This window comes from Ambystoma mexicanum, chromosome 14 (assembly GCF_040938575.1).
Source record: "Ambystoma mexicanum isolate Mex_15411 chromosome 14, UKY_AmexF1_1, whole genome shotgun sequence".
NCBI classification, from domain to species: Eukaryota; Metazoa; Chordata; class Amphibia; order Caudata; family Ambystomatidae; genus Ambystoma; species Ambystoma mexicanum.
Genome location: NC_090940.1, coordinates 209,627,220 through 209,651,849, shown reverse-complemented (window position 1 = coordinate 209,651,849; position 24,630 = coordinate 209,627,220). Strand labels below are relative to the sequence as shown.

At 45.9% G+C, this 24,630-nt stretch overlaps 1 protein-coding gene across 13 annotated transcripts in view; it reads right to left on the bottom strand.

The window, feature by feature from the left end:
- The window catches only part of TRIM9 (tripartite motif containing 9), a 554,912-nt gene that overhangs the window by 275,964 nt on the left and 254,318 nt on the right, over window positions 1–24,630 (bottom strand). For all 13 annotated transcript variants that reach the window (XM_069638944.1, XM_069638942.1, XM_069638945.1 and 10 more), the window contains exon 3: window positions 7,373–7,495. In XM_069638944.1, coding sequence (XP_069495045.1) covers window positions 7,373–7,495 — 123 coding nt within the window. The remainder of the gene's footprint in view (window positions 1–7,372; window positions 7,496–24,630) is intronic.

Sequence of the window (24,630 nt, the reverse complement as noted above, 5' to 3'; positions counted from 1 at the left end):
TGACCGCAGCGGTGGAGCACACATTACTGCTAGACTTCAGGCCAGTCTCTATGGCAGCGCAGAAACTAGAAACAAGATGAGCAAACTCGACTGCACAAAGGAAACAAAGAGCAAACAATGTCTCCCAGCATAAACGTGCGCCGTGGATTGTGGCAAAACCAATACTTGTCTTTCTTCAGCATGCACTGCTGCACACATAAAAAGCTTATTGCATGTCAAATTGCAGGTAAAGATCAGGTGCGCAACCAGTGTCAAGGCCAGTACGCTGGCCTTGTCAAGAGGGAAAGGGATCCCCTCTCAGCTGGCGGTGGGAGGCTTACCAGGGGGCACTCCAGAGCCAATCCTACCCCTGAGATGGACGGTGGCAGTTGAGAGGACCTTAATTCCTGCCCCCCCCATGCCAGTCTGTTTTTGAGCAGTCCACCTTTCTCTCATGCCATTCCTCATCGATGAGATGCTTGCCAGAGGTTCTGTGATTTTTTAGTGACAAACCACAGAGCACGGAAACAACAACCACAAATCGAGTGAGAGACTTTGTTGAGCTCAACATGTAATCCGTAGAAAACCCACAACCTGACTACGAGAAGACAGCGCCCCAGACCGTTGATACACTGCCACCAGAGAAAGACCAGCAGAGAGAGAGTGGCACCGCAACATCTTCTAAGCATGGCGGACAGAGAAGCTGTGCGGTGCTGCTGAGTGACAGCAGTGAGCACCTAAAGCTGCCACTGAGTGCCCACAGCTGCCACAAGCACCACGGGCTTACATGAGAGCAGGGGTGTTGCTAGGTCTGGAAAAGATCCGGGGCTATGCTAATTTTGGGACTGTCAGGACTGGGGGCTAGCTAGCCTTTTTGGTTGTAACCCCTGAGCTTCTATCCGGGTCTAAACCAAAAGACCTGGGGCTATAGACTCCTCAGCCCCCCCAGCAACGCCTCTGCTTGAGAGACTCAAACCCTTGAAGCAATAGTACTTGCCTAAGGGGTGTCAGGAACCGGGCCTCCTAACTCGAACAAGGACATTTAACTTCTAGTCACCATTGCTGTTCGGAGGCAGGCCTGCTAATTATACACCAGAGACAGAGAACGAAACCAGAGAGGGGGAGGGGGATAAAAAGATACAACAGGAAGTAGGAGGTGCAGGGTGTTCAGGTGAGGTCACAGGAGGAGGAGGTGGAAGACCAAGAAACCACCCAGAGGAGGGAAGGAACAGCGGAGTGTGGAGGCGATTTCTGGAGAAGGTGAGAGATTGGCTAGTGAGTGAAAGGGATACAGCATTGCGAGTGTGTGTGAAAGTGCAGCTAGGAGAAGGAGAGTAGGGAGTTAATGTGAAGTGAAAGAAGGTGTTTGAGCGACAGGTGGGTGGAATGGTAGTAGTAGTGTGGAGGAAGGAGTTGCAGCAGAGTTTTTGTAGTGTGGAGGGAGGAGTGGAAACTTGGGAGGAGGAAGAGTAGCGGAATGGAGGGAAGGGTAGTAGTGTGGAGGGAGGAGTAATATTAGCACATGGCAAGGAGTAGTAGTGTGGAGGGAGGTGTAGTGTGGAGGAGGGGTGAGAGAGAAGAAGTGTGATGGGAGGAGTATTTTGGAGCACAGAGTAAGCGGGTGTAGTAGAGTGGAAGAGGGAGAACTAGTAAGAAGGACGAAAGAGTAACAAAAAAGGGTAGAGGAGAGGCCTGCGAGGTACGAGAGACATACGAAGGATAGAGGAGAAATAGACTAGAGGCAGGTGGACTGGGAAGAAGAGTGTAGTAGAAAGTCAAAGAGAGGGAAAGGAGAATGTGAGCATTAGAGAGAAAAAGTTAATCAAACAGTGTGTTTGCTGGGCACAAATCCCACACCGCTCTAGATCACTAACAACTGGCTAGAGTAGGGACAGGTAGAAAGTCCCTGAGGGAGTTTAGTGGGATAAGGTCAAGAGCTTTTAGGTTAACATCTCAGTTAATTTAGTCATTAGCATACAGAGGGTGACACAATTGCTATAAACTTACCTGGGGCTAAGGGTGTCTGGGCAAGGGAGGCGGGGCACAGAGGGTTCCATGTCATTTCCACCAAATACATTACTTCATGGTAATTTACTTAGTAGATATTACTTCAAATTGTTACTTCAATGTATTCGTTTAAATATGGGGGTTCCCCCCAACCTCCCTTCCCTCTGCACTAGCAGCCCTACCCCAAATACCACTTACCACTTAACCCACAAATATGTATAACATTTCAAAGTAATTTCCACAAAGTAAATTATCACAAAGTAATTTACCTTCTGGAAACACCAGGAGACCACACAGAGATGTGAGAAGGACGGCCAGAGGGCCCTTTGATATTCCAACAAAGACCCTGAACCGCCTTGGAGATTTGGAGTGATGCATGAGTCTGCGACAATATGTAGACTGGTCTTGGGTTTCTGGGTCTGGGGGGGTGGTGAGTGTCGAAATCTGGTCCTCCAGGGCCCAATCACACCAGGTTTTCAGGATAACCACTATGTAATTCATTTTATTAAGAATTATTGGGCCTCATTACGACCTTGCCGGTCCGGAAACAAGGCTGCTGGTAAGCTTACCGGCACCCTTGTTTCCGGACCGTCAAATTACAAGTTTGCCTACTGGAGCTGCTGCGTCCGACAGGTCTGACCCTGGCGGGCGCAGCGACCCCAGTAGGCAAACTCATTATGGAAGCATCAGCCTTTTTAGTAACAGTGTCGATGTTTCCGTGAACCCATTCCCATGGAGTCCTATAGGAATGGGGACTAATAATTTCCATCACCCAGCTTCCCGGTCCACCGGAATTTGTAATGTCCCGATGGCACCATGAAGCGTAAATTGTTACGAGTCCAGCGGCAACCCACCGGAAGCACTGCCGGGCTCGTAATGAGGCCTATTGTATCATAATGTATCTTTGAGTTTTAACGTCACCAATCCAGGGACTAGACCTGATTTCATATTCTAAAGTCAGGGCACAGGTTGAGGGAACATGCAGGTGGAGTGCATCCGCCCCTTTTTTCAGGGGGTGGATGCCGTCCCCATGTGTGCTTTCAAGGGATTTTGATGTAACCAGTGATGCAGCCCGGATCCGCACACAGGGCGTAAGACTGTGAGGTCAGACGCTTAGCCACAAGACCACACTAATCTCCCAACCTGGGCTGTGAAATGTCACATATTGACATTTCACTACACATGTTTCATTACAGGTGTTTAGTATAACATGGCGTACCTTTTATACCTAGCCAGCAATGTCATAGGAACATCTGCTCTCTTGACTTAGTAAAGGCAAATGCGTACTTGCCCTGTGCATTCTTCAATTGGGACTGACAAACTGAATGAAATTTGCATATATCAGGTAAGCTTCCCATTGCGCATGTCAGAGTCTCCCACTTTTTCTATCACTCGATCCCCTCCCCATACGACATCAGTCTGCGGCTACATTTTGTAAAACAAAACTATCCCTGAAGGAGCAGTGAGTCCATAGGCAGAGAAACCTAAAATCAACAATAATTTAATGAAGGCGCATTGATTTTACAATATGCTAATGGTGCTTGAAAAGTGAACAGGTTAAGGCACAGCAATGGTGTATGTATGGCATTTCAGAAGCAGGCAGTTCACATACAATACAGTCACCTGTCAGTACTAGACAGTGCGGTAATACTAGGTTGAAAGATGAAAGCAGACATGAAAAATCAAATTGTGAAAAATGAGGCTAGCAAATCTGAGATGTTCCCAGTGCCCACTAATACATTTGTCATGGGGGGAGGGGTGGTATCTGGGGAACAAGGTGATGTTAAGAAACTCGCTGAAGGGCAGCATCTCATGTGAAGGGGGGGGGCTGCTTGTCTTGTAGCCCCTGAATTGTGAAATGTCAACAGCAGGGTGTTCTGGGAGGGATGGCAAAGGGGGGACTGTTTTGAATATAGTGGAGGGCATGTCCGCCTAATGGAGATGGTGAGGTGGCTTACATCTCAAGCACGAGACTTTAGCATTGAAACACCCTCTCCTTTTGAGGGTGCATATTGAGTATGTGAGATATGCATTGGGCCATTTGCAGTATATTGCATTGGCAGCTGAGATAAATGTCATAGAGGCAATTAGCACAACGGATGTTGGAGTTCTTCACCATGGCAACTGCAATGGAGCGGAACTCCAGAGGCAATGTAGGGGAGGGACTTTCTAAGTTTCCGTCGCTGTTAAAAGGTGTGCCTGCTGGCTTCAATGACTTTTGTGCACATTTTCAAGCTGGCATTGAAAGAGACCCTGCGGTTTCTGGCTGACTTTCGCTAGGGTGATTTCTGGCTGACTTTTAGTAGGGTGATTTCTGACTGACTTTCGGTAGAGTGATTTCTGGCTGACTTTTGCTAGGGTGATTTCTGGCTGACTTTCAGTAGGGTAATTTCTGGCTGACTTTCGCTAGGGTGATTTCTGGCTGACCTTCGCTAGGGTGATTTCTGGCTGACTTTCAGTAGGGTGATTTCTGGCTGACTCTCGCTAGGGTGATTTCTGGCTGACCTTCGCTAGGGTGATTTCTGGCTGACCTTCGCTAGGGTGATTTCTGGCTGACTTTCAGTAGGGTGATTCAGGGCTGGTTGAAGATATGTGGAGGCTCTTGTGAACAGTTACATGTGATTTCATCAAATCCAAAAACAACAAATGAAATTTCAACGAATAAAAAACAACTAATACCAATATAACTAATTTCTTTTTTGTTGTTTTTCGGGGGCTGCCCCTTAGAACCCCCCCTCCTATTTTTTTAACTAATACTTTTCCCCCACCACCAAACGACGATTCCCAGTCCCAACCCCATTTTTTGTTTTTTCCCAAAGCCGTTATTTTTGTTTTCGTTGTTTTTGTATTTGTTGTAATTTCATTAGTTGTTTTCTATTTGATTTAATCACTGCATACCCTTGTGAACCCATTTCAAAATGATGTTTGGGAGCACAGTGATTACAGCAAAGAATATATGCACAGCTGAGTTGTGCATATATTATATAGAGGTCTCTAGTTTCCCATGGCCAATATGCGAGAAGGCCATGAAGGCCTGTTTTGCGTGCAATTCTGTGACTTGTGGCTTTCCCAAATGTCAAATGAGAAAGTGAAAAAACTAGAAGTCTCTGAATGTAAAGGAGAAAAAAACAGGACTGGATGGCCTTCTCACGCATGGCCATGGGAACTTGAGAGCTCTGATTATAATGGAGACTTTTCCAAATGCAAACTCCAATAGAGGATGGACTTGCATAACATGAGTCTCGCCTTCAACTTCATTAATCTCCAAGCATACTCATTGCTCCACAGCTAACAGATGAAAGCAGGGTGAAACAGTCTGTAATAAGTTAACACCTTTTAAAGAGGTCTGTCTTTGGCTGACAAGTACACGTTTAAAGTGACACAGCCTTTAGTTTGTGAAGACTGATGTTTCCTTAGGTAATGTGTGCATACCATCAGCCCTACATTGTGGATCATTCTGTGGTAAAACCCTAGATAACAAAAATGGAGTTACTGGGCAAATAGCTGCAGATATATCACAGGTCAGGTGCATCGGCCTCTGCACAGCAGAACCAAGAAAGACGTCCAGCAAGGAGCAGACATCCCTACATGAACACTAAAGAAACGCTATTAAGCTTTCTTTGTCACAGCCACAGGTCCTGCCTTCTCATTAAGGAGCAATGGCTCATTATAACTGAAAAGGTTGAAAGGCTCTGAAGCTGAGACTGGTAATGTTCTAGAAAGAGGGAGGATGGGGAGTCGGTTGGGAGGCATGATAAGGTGATGGGATAAAAGGAGGAGGATATTAGTCCAGGCTCCGTTTATCTCAAGGTTCTTTCTGTGCACCCAGTCTTGGATGATGCCCCAGTCCCCGGTGGTGCCAGCGAAGGGCTCATTTCTGCCACTCATCTTCAGAAAGGTTTGGACGAGGGGCATGTGAGTGGACACGAGGGGAGCAATGCTCACGAACAAGAGAAAACGCGAGGGTGCATATGAGAGTCTAGGAGAAAGGGGTGTTGGTTTGACCGTAGGGTGGGTCCTGAAGATTCTTTGCTGTGCATTCTGTCAGCAGGAGGGCCTTAGGGTACAGCAATGAAGACCTCGGATAGGCTCAAGGCGAATTCCTTTGTATTCCCCCTTTCCTCAATGTCTTCTATTTGTGACTCAGTTGCTCCTCTTCTGCCTTTCTACCAGTGTCTTAATTTCTTCTTGTGGGCTTCTCTATTTCCCCTTTTTTCCAATTTAAACAAAACAGTTGTATCTCCTCCTTTTCTCTTTCTCTCATCCTCTAAAGCTCACTTCCTTTCACTTTTCACGGGCCCTCCTTTCAATGTGCATTGTTTGCCTTGTACATCACACACGAGCTGACTTCACAATTCCCAACAACAAGTAGCAGGAATGGACTTCCCTTATTCAGTAGTACAATCCCATTGCTTTGTAAGCGAAACTAGAGAAATCTACAGCTAAAGTAAGGGTCTTACTATTGCAAGCACTTTGTAATTGTGTTGTGTGGGATGCCGAGCAATTACAAAGTCTGGAAAAAGCCCAATGAGCGAGCAGAACATGCTTCTGCATCCTTCGGCTCTCTAGGTGTTTAGGACTACAGCTCCCATCAGCCTTAGCAGAATAATGAATGGGGACGGATCATGGGAGATGTAGGCCACAACGTATTGAGCGCCCCAGGTTGCAAATCCCTGGAGTAGATGGAACCCATCCAGCTGCAAACTCTCCATTGGTGCCATCTCCAGTGAATGTTGGGTTGAATGTATGAATGTTTGTAATCCCAGATGAAAACTACCATGCAGGTGCATGCGTAAGAGCTACGTGGGGGTTAACCTAAAGAAATCAAGAGTGTGAAGATGGATGATGGTAAAGGCTCTTCATAAGACCTGGTCAGGATGAAAGGGAGAGTGGAGCCGCCCGGGGACACTATGGAACCATCCAACAGCCCACTGAAACCAAAGAAGAAATGCATGGACAGTGAGGCACCTTGCAAGCAAATCACAGTTCTCTTTTGCACTCTAACCTTTGACCCCACCCAGCCTACCTCCCTTTGTTAAAAGAGTATCCTCTCCAACAATGACCCCCTCTCTATAACATCAGATATGGTTCCCAAAGTCACATTCCACTATGCAGAGGACTGCAACCTTTGACTCTGCAAATGCTTTGGACTACAACTCCCATCAGACCTTGCCAACATAGCTAACACTGAGGAATCATCACATCCATGTTACAAAACATCTTGAGAGCCTCTGGTTGCAGACCCCTGCACTACGGACATCCATAATCCACTCCCACTCGAGTCTCGGCAGGCTGTTTACCCCAATGACCACCACACACACACACACACACGCACACACACACCCCTCTTCTCCCACAGGTGTGGCTGCACCTGCTCCAAACTCACCTTCAGTTTGTGCTCATGCTCCTTGTTGACGCGGGCGAGAAGTTGCGCCTTTCTCCTGTTCAAGGCGTCAATGAGGGCATCGCACTGGGCAACCAGGCATGCCTCAAACTCCACGCTGTTCTCCTGTGGGGCACAAGAACATAAATGGTTACTTATTGTAGAATTGCTTCATTATATCAAATGAAAAACACACTTAGGAGCATTAGATTCCTGAACATCAACCAAAGTTAAAAAGTAACATAAAACAAGTTTGAACACATGTAGGTTAACAATCAGGTTAAACAATGCGACAGTATATTATGATAAAACATGTAGGCTAACTACTTATACCTGATCTATAAATCCAATCTGAGAAGATTGCAGGCACTCATATGAGTAAAGATAGATGTGAAGAAACTACAAATCATTGTAATTTTGCAAGGAGAGGTTTTAAGTTGATATCTATATTACAAACCTGGTTAGCTACACTGCTTTCATATCAACACGAGTTCCCCACAGTAAAACATTGCCTGATCTGCTGCATGATACTGTTTCGGCTTTCTGTGCCCTGATGAAGACCTAGTGGAAGCGGATGGTGAATTTGTTACTTCTCAATTAATCCAGAGATGACCTGTGAGTGGGGAGATGTATCTACCAATTGTTTGGTGGTCTCCACTACTCTGTGTGAAACATTTGACTTTTGAAAAACAATGTATTGATTCTCGTAGCAAGTCCAGCTCGCCACACCAGTTGGGCAGCCACAGCCATTATTTGGAGTTAAAGCAAATGCTGTTTGAGTAAATCAACAGTGACGTCTCAGGAACATTAGCGGATGGTAATTAAACCAGCATTTGAGGGACAAGCAGAAAATCACATTTTAGGATGATCTGTGTGATGCCATATGATGGATTAAATTACCTGAGTGTCAATTTCATGGTATGTTGCAGCAATGACTCGACATCGTGAACCTTTTAGAACATGGAAATCAAACCAAATGTCACTGTAAGGTCCTGAAAGAAGCATTTCATTCACTTTTAGTGCAGAACACAGGAACGTGGCTCTTTCGCAGGAAACACCGAATTCGGAAGCATGAGTGTCGCAGGGGACTCGAAGAAATGATACTCATCACTCTTCACTTATGGTTCAACAAATCTTTAATTAGTAGAATAGAGAGGGCTATGGTTAGATAAACGCATAGCATCGATTAGAGGAAACAGTAGAACTAAAGACAAACTATTACATGAACACTTCCAGGAAGGGTGGAACTCAATAGTGATCCCTAAATGCTTGCAGTGTTCACTTTGTGATCGAACAGAAGGTCCAAAACCTATTCTGCCTAGTCCCTGCCTCTCCGGAGACACCCTAAACTACAAATAACTATCCAAAAAAAGGTGGCCAGCAGAAACGTCTCACTCCTAAGCTTAAGGAGTATTTAGCCTCCTAGCTACCCTATGCTAATAGCATGAAAGTTCCAAGGAGTTGGCCAAAGCAAACGTCCAATACCCATTCTTAAAACTCCATCCCTAATCTAATGCAAAACAAACGTGTTCCTTAGGTTTACGACATGCCCCTCCAGGACTTTGGATTTCAGAATTCACAATAAGTCCCTCCTGGGCCTTCTTTTCTCAGTCTGCGCTTGTATCAGGGTTCTTTCTTCCTTTGTCTACATTGTACCAAGAGTACATGACTCACAATAGGCCCCACTCATAGGCCTGGGGATACAGGAATTGCAGTAGGCCTCTCTCATAGGCATCAGGTTGTAGCATTTACAGCAGGACTCATGTCTGCCCTTGTATCAGGGTTCTTTCTTCCTTTGTCTACATTGTACCATGAGTACATGATTCACAGAAGCACGCAGAAAAATTAAAAGTACAAATGCAATTCAAATCTGTGTTTTCTATGCAATCAGCAATACGCCATTTGATAGACCTTCTAGGCACTATATTTAACCAAAATCCTAACAATTGGTGGAGCTGAGAGACTTCCATCTGAAAAAGTGGTACTTTCTATAATCTATAGTGCCCTTTCTTTCATAGGGAGAAACCAAGTTTGGAATCGGTGGCCATCGTAGCTCTGTCACTCCACCCAACATGGCTTCTGCCTTAGACTATACCAGCCCTTCCTAAGATGGAGTACACCATGCCATGCAATGTCACTTCTAGTTCCGGTCCGCGGCAGGCCAAACACTGTAGACTTTAAATACAGCGTTCCTGGTGGTCACAGACACGTCACAACACTCTGCTTCATGCATTCCTGAAGCAGACAGTTTCCTTCTTTCTGTACTTCTAGGTCGCTGTTTTTCCCACCTCCTTCATCCTGCCCTTTTGGTCTATCCTAGGTTCTGGCTCTGGTGCTGCTGCGCCCCTTCCTCCCATTCCACACCTTGTGTTTTCCCCCGAGCTTACCTGCTGTCTTGGGTCTCACCTTCGCCATACCGCATCGCTCCATTGCCGCCTTGCACCACAAACATGTACCAGAACATCAGTGGGGCTCACCCTTCAGCCATCACTTCCTTCACGTGGAAACCACAGGGTTCACAGTGGAGAAGGATTTTCTTACCCAAGAGCCTTTGTTTCCCTTCGGGGAACTTCCCTGAAGGTCACCTGTCTACCAGTTCTGCCTTGACTGGTGACATTGTGGCCGCCAGGAGAAATCAGCCCCTATCCAGCAGGTTCCAAGACACCACAGGTACGTCCAGTCGCTGGCACTTTCCAATAGGTGCTATAATTGTCTAACTTAAACAAAGAAACTATTCTAACTATACAACTGTGTGGAAATTGCATTTATTTACAGAGAACATGGAACCGCCTTATATCCCATTCATTTTACTTCCGTCCTAAGAACTTGGCCTTGACTGCTAGATACCGCCACCAACAGATGAGCAGAAGGAAGTCCCATCTTAACTCTACAGGGAACAAACGAAGAACCTAAGCATATGGCCTGGGGAAACGCCTGAAAACCTACTGTCCATTTCCCTCACATGCATAACACCTGATGTACTCAAACAGCATTTTCCAATTAATGGCTGTGGCTGCCCAACTGGTGTGGGGAGCTGGACTTGGTATGAGAATCAATACATCATGGAGAAGGGACTACATATAGTGCCTTCTCCCCATTCCTTGGCGGCCATTTTCTATTTTTACTTTTTTTTAAATTACTTTTTAATGGCCGCCAGGGTGGCCATCTTTTTTTAATTCACTTTTTTCTTCTTTTTTGAATGGCTGATATGGAAAGAGAGAAAGGACTACGTAGTCCCTTCTCCCATTCCATGGCCGGCATCTTTGGTTTTTCTTTCTTTTCAGTTGTGGAAAGATTCTATTAGTACCCGGGTCCAACGGGCTGTGGTACTAATAGCAATAAGCCCCTCAATGGGGGGCCATTACAGCTTCAGGTAATGCCCCGGGGCCTGCGTTAAGGGCATTACCTGAAGCAGTAATGCCACCCTACCCCCAGCTAGGGGCGTTTTGCTTAATTAAGAGATCCACGGTACGAACTGAGGCTGACCTCCAAGCACGAGGTGTCATATGCGTAGACTGAATCATACTGTAAATAGAATAAACAGTGGCGAATTGAAATTTGAGTTAAGTGTAAATAAAATACATGTTGCTGAATTGAAATTTGAGTCCATTGAGCAGAAGATGACACATGAAAAGTACATTATTTAGGCCAGGCGATGAATACTGAGGTGTAAGTAACCACCACTCAGGGCATAACCTGGTAAAAAAGGATGGGCACAATTGAACCATTTGTATGTGTAAAATGAGGAGCAGCATTTAGAATGTGTTCAAAACAATTAAGAGAGGAAAGCTGAAACGTTCTAAGTGTTGCAAGAAGTCCTTTTATGGATAAGGAGATGCAATGCAATAATGTTCTAGATGAAACCCGGAAGCACATGATTTTGACATACAGAGGAGCACAAAGAATTCTAAAAATAATCTGTGGCCGGGTCATTTAAATAATAGAAGATCAAAGACGCTTGGTATATCGCGACTATGTGTGGCAGAGGTGTAAATGTGTAACATTGATGGCCTCCAGTGAGAAACGCCACATATGTACGGCGGCCTATTGGGGAACACGAAGAGAGAAAGGTGTAAGTCAAACAGAAGAGAAACAAAAGGTGGGCATTTAGGGTATGCTATGTTACTGGAATTTATGGTTTATAGTGGTTACATCGAGAAAAAAACAACGACAAACCAAAGCATCTAATAAAAAGAATCGACGGCTATCTTTTACATGTAATAGTGCCTTTCCATCTAAACCAGTCCATCGAAAATATAAATGGACTGGTTACAATGGAAATGCACATTTACATGTAAAATATAGCATTTCAATCCTTTTTTTTGTAACGTTAAAATGTTACATGGAGCTGTCCAGTGCTGAAATTTCGGCACTGCCAGCTCCTTGTAACATTCGAATTGTTTTTTGTATATTGGGGGGTTTCCCCCCGAGCCACCCCAACCCCTACGCCCACCCCCTAACCCCAACCCCAACCCTAGCATAACCCTTGATCTAATATACAGGGTGTATATCATCGTCCAGGCATGGATGGCTACCCACGGTCTATGCCTGAACGATGATAAAACAGAGTTGATCATCCTAGGGACGCACTCAAACATCAAAAAACTTAGCCAGGACTATACCTCATTTGAAATTGATGGGAATATCATCAAGGTATCTAAAGACATGAAGACACTTCTATCTGGATGCTACCCTCTCCTTCGACAAGCAGGTGAAGTCATTGGCCTCAGCCACCGCCTACACATGCAAACTTATTAGAGCAGGCAAGCACTTTCTTTCTGACAACAACTGCCTTATCGTAGCGAGAGCACTAATCCTCTCGAGGCTCGACTATTGTAATGCCCTCTACATTGGAGCAAATAAATCCATCACCCACCGAATTCAAATTCTCCAAAACAATGCCCTACGAGCCGTCCTCGGGGTGCCTAAAAGATCGCATATTTCAAAGATCAGGCGTCAAAACAACTGGCTGTCCACCCAAAACAAAATCCACTTAAAAGTTGCATCCTTGGTTCACAAAGCCCTGAACAATGCTGCACTGAGCAATCTCTGTAATAAACTCACAAAAAGAAACCACACGTGCCCTGCCAGAACCTCAACTGCCAATAGCCTCATCATTCCTAGATTCAGACTATCTAGGGCGGGGGGCAGCAGCTTCCAGGTTCAAGCAGCACAATTATGGAACTCACTGCCTAACCCTCTACGTGAGGAGCAGCCCTTTCCGAAATTCAGAACTAACTACATTAATCTGCTGAGGTCTGCCAATGACTAGCCCATTGGCACCCACTTATCCTCTCACATCCCTAGCATATACACATCACTATCATGTTCTCCTCTGATCCTATGGACCCCCTCACTCTGCCCACCTGGCCGATGAGCTAACGTCCATCTAATACCTATATATACATACTGTCTTTATCTGTATTTTGTATTCATTCTGCATGTACCTTATGTGTAAGTGCAATTGCCCCCTACCTGCGATTGATTGTATTCTGTTTTTTCGTACATTGCATGCAACCCATGACCCTACCCAGTAATTTAAGCTTTGCGTTTTCTGTACTGCTGCGCCCGGCTACCTTCGGGTCTGGTGCGCATTATAAGTGAATAAAACAAACAAACAAACCCTAGCCCCAACTCTAACCCTAACCCTAATGTAACCCTAATGCAACCCTTAATCTAACCCTTGCTCCAACCCTAACCCTATCCCTAGCCCCAGCCCTAACCCTATCCCTAACCCTAGCCCCAACCCTAACCCTAATGTAACCCTTAATCTAACCCTAACCTAGCCCCAACCCTAACCCTAATGTAACCCTTAATCTAACCCTAGCCCCAACCCTAACCCTAATGTAACCCTTAATCTAACACACCCTAGCCCCAACCCTAACACTAACCCTAACCCAACCCCACTAATTTCGATGGATCCATCGAATTATATACAACGAAATGGCTATTCGATGGAATGGAATTTCGTTGCATATAATTCGATGGTATGGCTGTCGATGCTTTCTCAAAGTTGTGGGACTAAACTGCAAAAGGTTGAGCCTCCAGTTTCTTTTTCTTATAAGAAGGAACCACTAGTGCGAAGTGAGAAAATTATCTATTTTGTACGTTATCGGTGTGACTTATGTTTAAATTGAAGGAATTCAGGGCCATTATCATACATCGTTTTGAAGGGGATGCAAAGTGATTAGAAAGCAATTCTCCAGCATACTGTATACTCTTGGCTCACAGTGCCCACGCAAGTTAGGACCAGAGCAATTTCCCCCCCTCCACCTGCCCATATCTCATAATCCGGAAGTAGGCTGTTCTGTCAGATCATTTGGCCAGGAATCTGCAAATTGAAATAGCGCAGAAATGAGTGGGTGTGATTGATCAGGAGCCGTTTAATCAGTAGAGGTTTCCAGAACATTGATGGGCGATCTAGTCGCATCGGCTATCAGCAGGAACTCCAGTAAGGCTTTGAAGAAGGCCACCGGACACGGGGCAAAGAGCAAAGAAATGGTCTTGCGAATGATGGGGGGTTTGAGGGGAGCGGAGAGAAGAGCTTTCCCTTTGGAGAAAGTGGTAAAGGGGGATTATAAAACAAGGGGGATCAAGAGGTTGTTTTTGTTCTTACGCAGGCTTCCAGTGCGATATATTTCTGGTAGAAGTGGGAGACTTAAGAATTATGAAGGGAAAAAGTTAGTAGAGCGGCGGGAAGATTGCTTTCGAAACTCAGATAATTTTAACGGTTTCTCTTTGTGGATTCAACGCATTTAGGCATATATCTGGATAAACACACAATCTGTTTTTGAACTTCAGAGTGACAGCCTTTTCTATGTCTCGAGAAAGCTAGTTTGTTCCATTTTCTGCAATGCCTTCTCACTTTATCCGTAAGTGGTCAACTCGAGCATCTTTGGATTCTCCAAGCATGGTTTATACTAGTATTTCTGGAGTTTGCATGGTTAAATGGAGGTGACTGAAGTTAAAGACCTGAAGATCCAAGAACCAAAGGCTTTTGTTACTAGCAGAGAATCTGAGAGTTTGTTTGAAATTAAGTGGGATTCTCGAAGCGCACTGATCAATCGTTCATTAAAATTAATCACTTTCCAACTCCTGTATGGTGATATGGCAGAAGGCGGTGGGAAAGACGAAGGAAGATGATTGCTCGCTGTGAAGAACGGACCCGAACGATCAGCCCATGGTTATCTGAGTGATGTCAGAGAGCTGCAGAGATTAGGAGGGACAATTTTAGCATCCAGCGTGTGACTCGTTAGGTGCGTTTCCTCAGTACCTAGCAGGCGTTAATCTCACCCTTCAAGATTAGGGAATTAGTGTCTTCATACATCTATTTGAGGGTAACTCGAGCCAGATGTTGAAATCCCCTAGTATACATAGATTAAGATGCCCTGAGAGGGAGCCTGCAATGACACCAGTTTATTCTTCTCCAAATGTAGTCCTGTATCCGGGAGGCATGTAAATGAGGAGGAAAAGATTGAAGAAGAAAGGGACAGCTTCCGTCTGATACACAAAGATTGACATAAAGATGCAGAAGATCCTTGTCAGGTGAAGATGAAGAGCGAGGCGTTGACTATATGAATGCAACGCATCTGGTGCTGCCTCTTGGAGCAGGGGTCTCAGAAGATTCACATAGTTGCATGGCCACCATGAGGTTACAGCTTTCGCTTACGGACGTCACCTTGCTTACGAGATCTAATTGATCCATTCTTTTATTTGATGTTTTTCTTGATTTGAATTCCTTTCCATTGGTTTATCCCTCGTTTGCTCCATTACACCTGGCCTTTCCTGGATCTCATGCCTGGACAGGGTAAAAGGCAGGCAAAGCGGGAGTCCAATCTTTGTGGGAGATCAACCCTGCACGATGGAGGGAAGCAGAGACGCATTTTGATGTTGGTGGCTGGATCACGGAGCAGGGGAAGGACACCACTTGATGAGACTCTCAGGGGGAAGATGAGGTTGGCTGGCCCAAAGAGTAGAACATATATGTTAGGAAAGGCCTATGTGGGAGATGTGGGCCAGTGCTGCCATGTAGGCATCAGCTATAAAACAGCAGAAGCATACATGTTATGAATAAACAGGACAGGAGAGGGGTGGTGATGTGGGCCTAACACGTCTCAGTCGTTGCCAGGGGTCCTCGGAAGTTGCTGGAGCTGGATCTCCTTCATAGACTCTACAGGGTTCAAGAGAGACAGGCTTTCACCAGGGTGCTCTACAGGTTTCCACTGAGACATGCCCTTTGATATCCTGTCCAGCATTGTTTGGGCCCTTGCCCTGCTGTATCGGGGAGGTAACCCTGGGCACCACTTTAGCAGGGGGGCCTCTGGCAGGCGGCTGTGCAGTAGAGGCTTTACCTTTGGGAACAGGGCCTACAACTCAGGAACTGTCTCTCTGGAAGAACCCCATCAATTTCTAGGGCCCGGCCAATATGGGCTACCTCATTTCCATGACACTCTGTAGGGCTGTGCCACCACACTCAGCACCTGGAACTGCCTCTGCGACCCCGCCACCTTTCTCTCATACTGGCCCTAAGGGGTTGATTTTACGTATGTAGCTACGTCTGTGATGAGCCAAGGAAAACACTGCTTACCTACAGTCATCAGGCAGCCGTGAGCCCTCTTTCCTGTCACATGCTCCCAATAGCCGAATGCAGTGTGAAACCATGACACATGGCATCGTCCCAGTGACTGCCAGAGGGGGGTTGCACTTGGAAGTTTCCTGACCGAGAATACTGAATAGGCGGTTGATGTTTTGCATCAGCTTGGGCTCAAGTGTCCCTCAACCTCTACTGTGTGTTAAATATCTATTGTAGTCCGAGCACTCCAAAAAGGACCCCAATTTGACATTATAAAACGGGTTAAACCAGCACTGGCAAAGCCAATCGTTTGGCGTTTGCTGTTCATTGCATTCATAGACATGTGTACCAAGGAGGAGGGCACAAAAATGCAAAGGAGGATGTGAGAAGGGATTCAAGGGTGAGCAAGAGAATGATTAAGGGTGATGCCAGTGAGAGAGGGTACCAGTAAGAGTAAGCAAAGGGCGGTGTTAGTCAGACTGGGTTTAAACTGGAGGATATGAGAGTGAGGGTGTGAAGGAGCACACATTGGAAAAAAGTAAGAGTGTGAGTGAAGGTGCTGGAGAAGATATGACTAGGGGACAAGAGTGGATGTATGCAAGTGTGCCAGTGACAGAGAGAGAGAGACAGAGGATACCAGTAAAAAAGAGAGAGAGCGAGAGACAGAGGGAGAGAGTGTGTGTGTGTTCAGGCGGGTGAAAGGAGAGGGAGTGAGTGTGCGAGAAGATAAGTGAAGGTGAGAGGAGAGAGAGTGAGTTGCTAGGAGTGAGCCCAGGCTTTTTATTTTTATTAAATTAAAATGACACAGGTAATTCTGTTGCTGAGTGGGGGGGATGTTCCCCTTTCATGAAAACACCATGCCAAAATGATGGTGCATGCATGTGCATTTGCTGTATTCAGTCTCCTGACAACTACAGACCCAGCTCTGAAGAGGCACAGAGAAGGTTCAAAGGTCACGTGTACATCTCTGACAGCTTATAAGACACAAAGTTCCTGCAGCCGTAGGTGGATTTTTAATCGTCTGCACCTCTGATCTAAATTATAATGATTGTATGCCATAGTCAGTCTGGAGCCACACACATCTTTAAATATAAGCCATGCCTGGTTGTGGCATGGTGACTGCAAAAGACACAAAATTATACAGCTACAGCAATTTGATATTACACCAGTGTCAGCTAGGTGAGCAGGGCCAGCTATGACAGGGCTGATATATAGTGGTGTCTATGCTGACTGTGTCTGCAGCTGCTATGTGGATCAATAGCTAGGATGCAGTACGTTTGATTCTCTTGGAGGAAGGAAAACACCTTCCTCATGGGGCATATAAACATCCCACAGGAGGTCACCTTGTAATGGTGCTTCAGAGGCAGAACGGACCTAATAAAGTCAGCCTCACACCAGAGTGTTAATCACTGGAGTCCATTTGAGGTAAGCAGGCATGGAAGGGGGCATGGTTAGAGTAACCAGAGAGGGAAAGTAGTCCCTGAGAAGGGGCACACCATCTTTATGTTATGGCTCTCTTCCTTTATCCTATCCCCTCCATGTCTTGAGGGCAAGGTACTCTGGGTGTGATTCGTATGGCAAATGGCACTTGTTACAACAGGGATTGGACCCCTTACAGCAAGCTTGCTTTGGGCCAATCCCTCGATGCAGTTTGCCTTTAAAAGGAGAGGAACACCCCCTCATTACTTGACTCACCTTGGGCTCTCAATGGAATACAGTCTAACGTCTCCTGCTAAAGAGGTGAAGAAGGAAGCCATCGAAGGCAGGTAAACACATTGTGTATCGGTGCATTTTAAATGCCCAATAAATATAATAAAGAGAAGAGCTCTGACCCCTAACCATCCCAAGGAAACAGCAGGGGTGACAGATTCTGGACAAAGGCCTCTCTGCTGGTTGCACTGCGACCAGGCTCCTGCTCACTGGAGGTGAAGGATCCCTATAGGTGGCAGCCAAGCTCTCTGGAGTGGGAGTGCAACTGAAGGGCTTACCTTGTCCTGGAATCCCGGGACTGAGACTCCCTTCAACTTCAGAAGCAAGCAAGTGATCCCTGCCTCTTCCAGCACCTCTGAACCCTTGGACACCAGTGTGGGCACCTTCAACAGTGTGCAAACTGCTGCATAGGAACCGCCGGAGTCCTCCTTGTCCTTGATGCTCAACTGCCTCTGCATCTCTGAGTTCTCTCAATATCAATGCTGAAGCTCTGTCATCTCTTCATCTGAGACTTGAAGCGAGTTCTAGAATCTCCTACTCGCCACTGCCGTGTAGTCACCGGCTTCTTCGAACTTCTAGCCCACACTGCTGCAATACCCTGAGCCATGTCAAGCCTGCTGAGCCTCCTTGCCACCTAAGACCAGTTCCGGCTTCTCTGCACCCCAGGCTTCTGTGCATTCCAGTGCTACCAACCTGACATTTCCCACCATTCTCAGTGTTGTTGACCGGCATGCCGCTGCTGGATAGCAATGCATCATTGAACCCAGCGCTGCAGCTCTCTGACTCGACACCAGCCCCGCGCCGACAGTGCCCATATTTCTGGTTCAATACCGTTGAGCCCCAAAGCTGAAAACAAGGTACTATGAAGAGGTTCTGTCCCTCTTGGTCCACTTTTGGGACTATAAAAACATTTGAGCCCCCTTCCCTACATTTGTCTGCAAAGACAAACCTGAACATTGACATTGTGCCAGTTAAGTGCCTGAGCACCCCTGCTGAGCTACCCACAGTACCCTTTCGCAAAAAGTCTGCATTCTTTGTGTTTCATTTACAGGGGTGGGTTAGTCAGTGTTTTCTATTTAATTGGCTTGAATTTATTTTACTGTTTAAATATTTATTATAGTTGTACAGAACTTGATTGGGCATTATTTTACTCATGATTGCTATACTAAAGTTGTTTGGGTTGCTACTGTTATCAGCTCATATCCCTCCTGAAGATATAATCTGTCATCGGCTTCAGCTACCAAAAGAGGCAAAGGGGGTCTACCTGTCGGGCTGTGTCACCATCACTGCTGGTTTGATAGTAGTGTGGGGTTGAGCAGGCGGTTTAGCAGCTACTCATCCCTGTACTCCTGCTGCGCAGTAGCCATTTTGTCACAGGAGGAGACAAGCACATGGGTGTAATTTTAAGGGGAGTATGGTGTTTGTCACCCCCAACTTTCGTGGCACACTATTTCGCCCCCCCATTTGGCAGGGGCCCCTTTCTTTAAGATGTCATGCCCCCCGCCAACATTTTCAGCATATTTACTCCACTGGACCAGCAGCATTCCACATTGCTTTCAAGTGCTAAAAAGCCCATAGTAAATATCACACGGGTCTGCAAAGCCTCAAATGGGCCCTGCCTTTTAGGGTGGTTCATTTATAAAAATGGTAGAACTCGTCACTAAAATACAGTAGATATTGTATTTTTTGTTCTAGGCCACAAATGATAAACTGAAGGACTGTTGCTTAATGCACGTGCTCCAGCATGACGCTGCTGTCTCCCCGGTCAGCCATGCCGCACGTCTGACCGGGGAACATGTTGACGTTTTAGCCAGCGTGGCCGCCCTAGTGGAGGCACTCTGCAGTGCAGAGAGGCATTGCTAGGGTGGGGTTTAGGGGGCTATAGCCTCGGGTCTTTTGGTTGTAGCCCCGGATAGAAGCTCTGGTGCTACAACCAAAAGGCTAGCTAGCCCCGAGTCCCGATGGTCCCGACATTAGCGTAGCCTCAGATCTTTTTCAGGCCTAGCAAAGTCTGAACACAGCAAAATATGTCCATAAATTGGTTGTTGCGACCAGGCCGGAGAGCGACACGCAAATGGAAGCTCTATAGCACAGGTAGGGCTCCTCACAACTGTACTTGTTGCCCTTCAGCTCAGAGTCCGCACTCACACCAGGAACTGCGTGAGAGGTCGGGCAATGGAAGCCGGAGACCGGACGGCCGGCACTAATGAAACTCTCCATTCTGTGCGATTGGAAGTCCTAGTTTTGGCCGCACGAGCAGGAGGTGCAGTAGGTAATAGAAACACATTGGTTTACTTTTTCAGAAATAGAAAGATTGCAAAGAAAGCAGACTACGTTTATTCTCCTGATACCTGGTCAACAGCTGCTTGTGCAGCAAGGGCTCCATGAGGGTTGTAGGTCATTGGTCGAAAACCAAATGATCGAATGCCATTTGATCGAGAGTCAAATGGTCAAAAAAATGGTCGATTATTTTTTTTTTATGTTTTTTTTTATGGGGGTTCCCCCCCAACCCCCTTTTTCTATATTATTTTTTTTTTACCAAACAAAATATATAAATAAATAAATAAATTCGACCATTTTTTTTTCGACCATTTGACTTTCGATCAAATGGTCATTCGATCTTTTATTTTCGACCATTTGACCGGACACCCTCCATGTGCACAAACATGTGGCAGCGACCCTGAGCCTGCACTCCCCCTCCACCATGATGCCCACAAGTCCTTGGACGCAACCATGGTTACCACCAAGACCTGCAACTGGCAATAATGCCATGGTTAAGTGCCTCAATGTTGCACATGTATGAGTCAGGTGTTAAAGAAAACCTTAAGTGCTAAGGCAGTCTATGTTTGTCCTGAATTCCCTTGAGGAATCATTGTAGGCTCCGCCCACTCCCCCACTTAAGTGGCGGATCCCACTGGTGGAATATAATGACAAGAAAATAGGTGCTGCATTTCAATCAGATGTAAATTGCATGGGCTCGCTCACCCCCTGACAACAGGATCAAGAAACCCTGAAAGAGCTGTTTGTGGGTAGGTTTGGGGTTGGTGGGTGGAGCAACTCATGATTACTTCAATGGTTATGGATAGATCTGGGGTGTGCAGTGGGTAGGGGTGCATTCAAAGTGTGCCTCTGCCCCTCCATTTGGTACTATGTTCTCCTTCTGTGCCACCTTTGCGCCAAAATGCAAAAAAAAGCAAAAATGTCATGAAAAAATGCACTGAGCATCCTAGACAGTAGTCCTTAAAGTGATCATTGCGGAACCAGTCCTTACACATACGTGCTAGCATGGACAGCGCCAGTACACAGACATGCATACCATCAGAGGCATTTTACCTCAAAGTTCCGGCATTGTGGACACATGTACTCTGGGATCCACCACCAATGAGAACTTCGTGTGAGAAATGGGGCGCGAGTAGGGGCTGACCAGGAACAGGGCTAACTTCTTCGCACAAGCTGCTAAAGTATATCAAATGAAAGTGCCAAATGCAACCGTAAGGCGTCAGAAAGGCGGAAAAACTCATATTATTCCACCTGTCCACATATAGGTATATTCAGACCAACAAGCACATCACAACCAATCTACACTATTCCTAATCTCCAGCCCTCACGCAACTTCACCTGCTGTAACCATGTGTTAACTTGAAATCCTGCTTTATCATCCACCAACCGCCCCCAATTTCCAAGCTACCTCGCTGAGAATCTCAACACCTCCGCAGGCCTACGAGCCACTACAAGTAAAGATATGGGCAGACTTCAACTCTGCCAGGGCAGGACAGGCCTTCTCTGTTTATGCCCCCAGACTCTGGAACCTCCTCCCCATCAACTCAAGGCCCTCTCCTTCGCTTCTACATTTCAGGAAGGATCTCAAGACCCTCCTCTTGAAGGAATGGCTCCTCCGTAACACCTAGGTCCACACCCCCCACACCCTCCACTCGAGACTGGGTGATCTGCTCCCCTCCATTTCCTCCCCTGGTTGGTTGTAGGTCCTTTTCTGCCAAACTGCCCACCCTCCATTACCCCCATTGTAAAATCCCTGCTCCCCTGTAGCTCTGCTTTCCTCACTGCATATTTTCCCTAATAACTTTTAAAGTACTCTGTTACTTTCCTGAAGCTAGGCCTGCATTCAATAAATACCAAAACAATAATAATGCTAATAATTATTATTAAGTTAAACAGCATTTATTTATTTGTATTTATAGAGTGCACTTGCAGCCCAGGGGCATTGAGGCACTGTTACATCCGGGTAGCTTAGTTATATGACACAGCATTGCTTACTGGTTACATTAGGCGTAGCAATGTTGTAGAAGGTTGCATGAATATGCGTCATTAGCACCCGAGTGAGGCTATTCAGCCAATCAGATGGCTAGGAACGCAGGCTTCCACAAGCCCGCATTCCAAGCCGTTTGACGGCCCGCTCCCCACCCCGCCCTCTTCCCCCACCCACTGTCCTAGTTTTTTTGTTTCCCTCCCCCCACTTACCTTATTTCGGTGGCGGCACTCGCCGCCTCCGCTCCTTCCCCTTTCCTCCAGCAGGCTGCTATGGAAAGGAAAGACGGGGCTCCATATGGAACCACGTCTACCCTTTACATGGCGGACATCTTGGTAAAGGATTTTCAATAATTGAACGGGGCATGCTCTGTTACTTCCTGAAGCTAGGTCTGCGATCAATAAATAACAAAACAATAATAATGAAATAATCATTATTATTATTAAGTAAAATAGCAAAACAACTTAGCAAAACAACATGGCACATCCTTACCAGTATACCTTTTTCTCATTTATCAGTCTTACTGTGGTAGTCACAATCAAACTCAATTTGGCACTCCCACTATCATTTCCACAGTATCTCTCTCACATGTTCTTATTCACACTCTCTTGCTAGCACCACACCACTATTTACTGTCATAGTCCTTCCGACTCTCTCAAGCTCTCACTCTGTCGCATTAACTGTAGCCCTAACTCCCATGCTCACTTCCCATTACTCACAGACTTTTAACCTCATGCACACTCATTATCAAACTTACACACACACACACACAGATTCACTATCAAACTCAGCCTCATAATCAGTCACATTCACTCAGTGTCACACTCAATGTCAGTCACTCACACTGACTCAATGCTCACTAAAACACTCACTCTTATATGAACACTCATTTTCACATCACAAACACCCACACACTCACACTAACACTTATTCACTCTGTCACACTCACTATAACACTTTCACACCCACCCACTCTCACACTCCCTCTCTCACTGTCAAATACATTCACACTGACTATCAAACAAAGTTTCACGGTGTTAAATTTACTCTCACAATCACTGAAACACTCACTTACACTCAACCTCAATCTCACAAACACTTTAAAAAAACAAAAACACATTCTTACAAACTCTCACACTCACTTTCACTCTCACGACCAGTCCTGCTGTCATGCTGATACTCATTAACACTCACATTCACTCCACACCCACTCTCTCAACCATAATCGCACACTGCCTCACTAACACACTTATCCACACCCTCACACTGATTGACACTCATCCTCCACTATCACCTTCTACTAACACACTCCATGGTCATGCTCAGTCGTTTTCACAAGCATTCACTTTCACACTCACACTTAATCACCTCACACTCACCAGCAATCACACTCTTTCTCAAACTCACTCTCACATTTACCATCACTCACTCTCTCAATCACACCCACACTGTCCAACTAACGCAACGATGCACTCTCTCAATTACACACAGTCTCACCTCTAATATAACACTTAAATCACTCTAAACTAACTGCTCTCACACAATTATCACTCTGTCAAATCCTCACTGACTTTCTCACTCATTCTCTCTCATCCACACCTCACTCACAAGCACTCCTACTTCCTCTTACAGTCAATCATCCTTACTCACACTTACACTCTCACCCTACATTTCACACTAGCTCTTGCACTCACTCACTTGTTGTCACACACTAATTTCCTCCCTCACTTTCAGCTCACTCTCAAACTCACTAGCACTACCTTTCACACTCGTACTCACACACTCTTGTTCTCACACTCACTGTCAAACTCACTGTCATGCTCCCCTTATTGCCTCACATTTGCTCTCACATTTGCTCTCACATTCAGTCACCCTCTCAAACTCACTCTTTAACTAGCTCTCACACTCAATGGCTCTCACACTCACATTCTCACTCTCATGCTCGCTCTAACACTCACGCTTACTCATTCTCAGGGCTTTTAACCACCAAGCACACTCAATCTCACACTTGTATAAACCACATCATGAATGGAAGAGAGCAGGTAGCAGAATGTAATATGATGAGAGTCTAAAAGAAATTGCCTCTACTCTTTTTTAATTATATTTTAAAGCCTGAACAACTCATAACAAAAAAACTGTGTATCTCAGAGATGGCCTCAAGAAGACACCAACTCTTGTGACCCGTTCAAGGGCTTTTATTGAAATGCTTGAGAAGGGGCTCACTAAGGGCCATCCCTGCCTCTCCTATCGCCCATGCCCTTTTCCCTCCCTAGCCCAGGCATTCCTAAGGCTCAAGATGATCAGTAGAGATCGGTAACCCCTACTACCTAATAGCTGACCAGCGTATTAGGATTGTGTAAAGGCAACCACTTTATCTGGCTGACTTCCTCTGGGGTCTTCTAGGTGGATCCTATCCAGGGGTCCTTTAGGAATAACTATGGTTTTAACAGCTGGGATATATGTCTTCCAATTGCCCAGGTTTCACTTGGGCTTACATCCCATGCCCTTATAACCTCACCTTCACCTTCTCTGTTTCCTTCCCCTTCCTCCTACTCTCCTCCCTGCTCTTCCTACCACCATGACTCTGTTCTCCCGCTTCCTCTTCTGTCCCTCTGATGTATCTCTACTTCTTTATATAAATCCCTCCTCCTACTATCCTCTCCTTCTAGCACCCTCAACCCCCAGTACTCTCCCTCCTTACCAGTGGCAGAT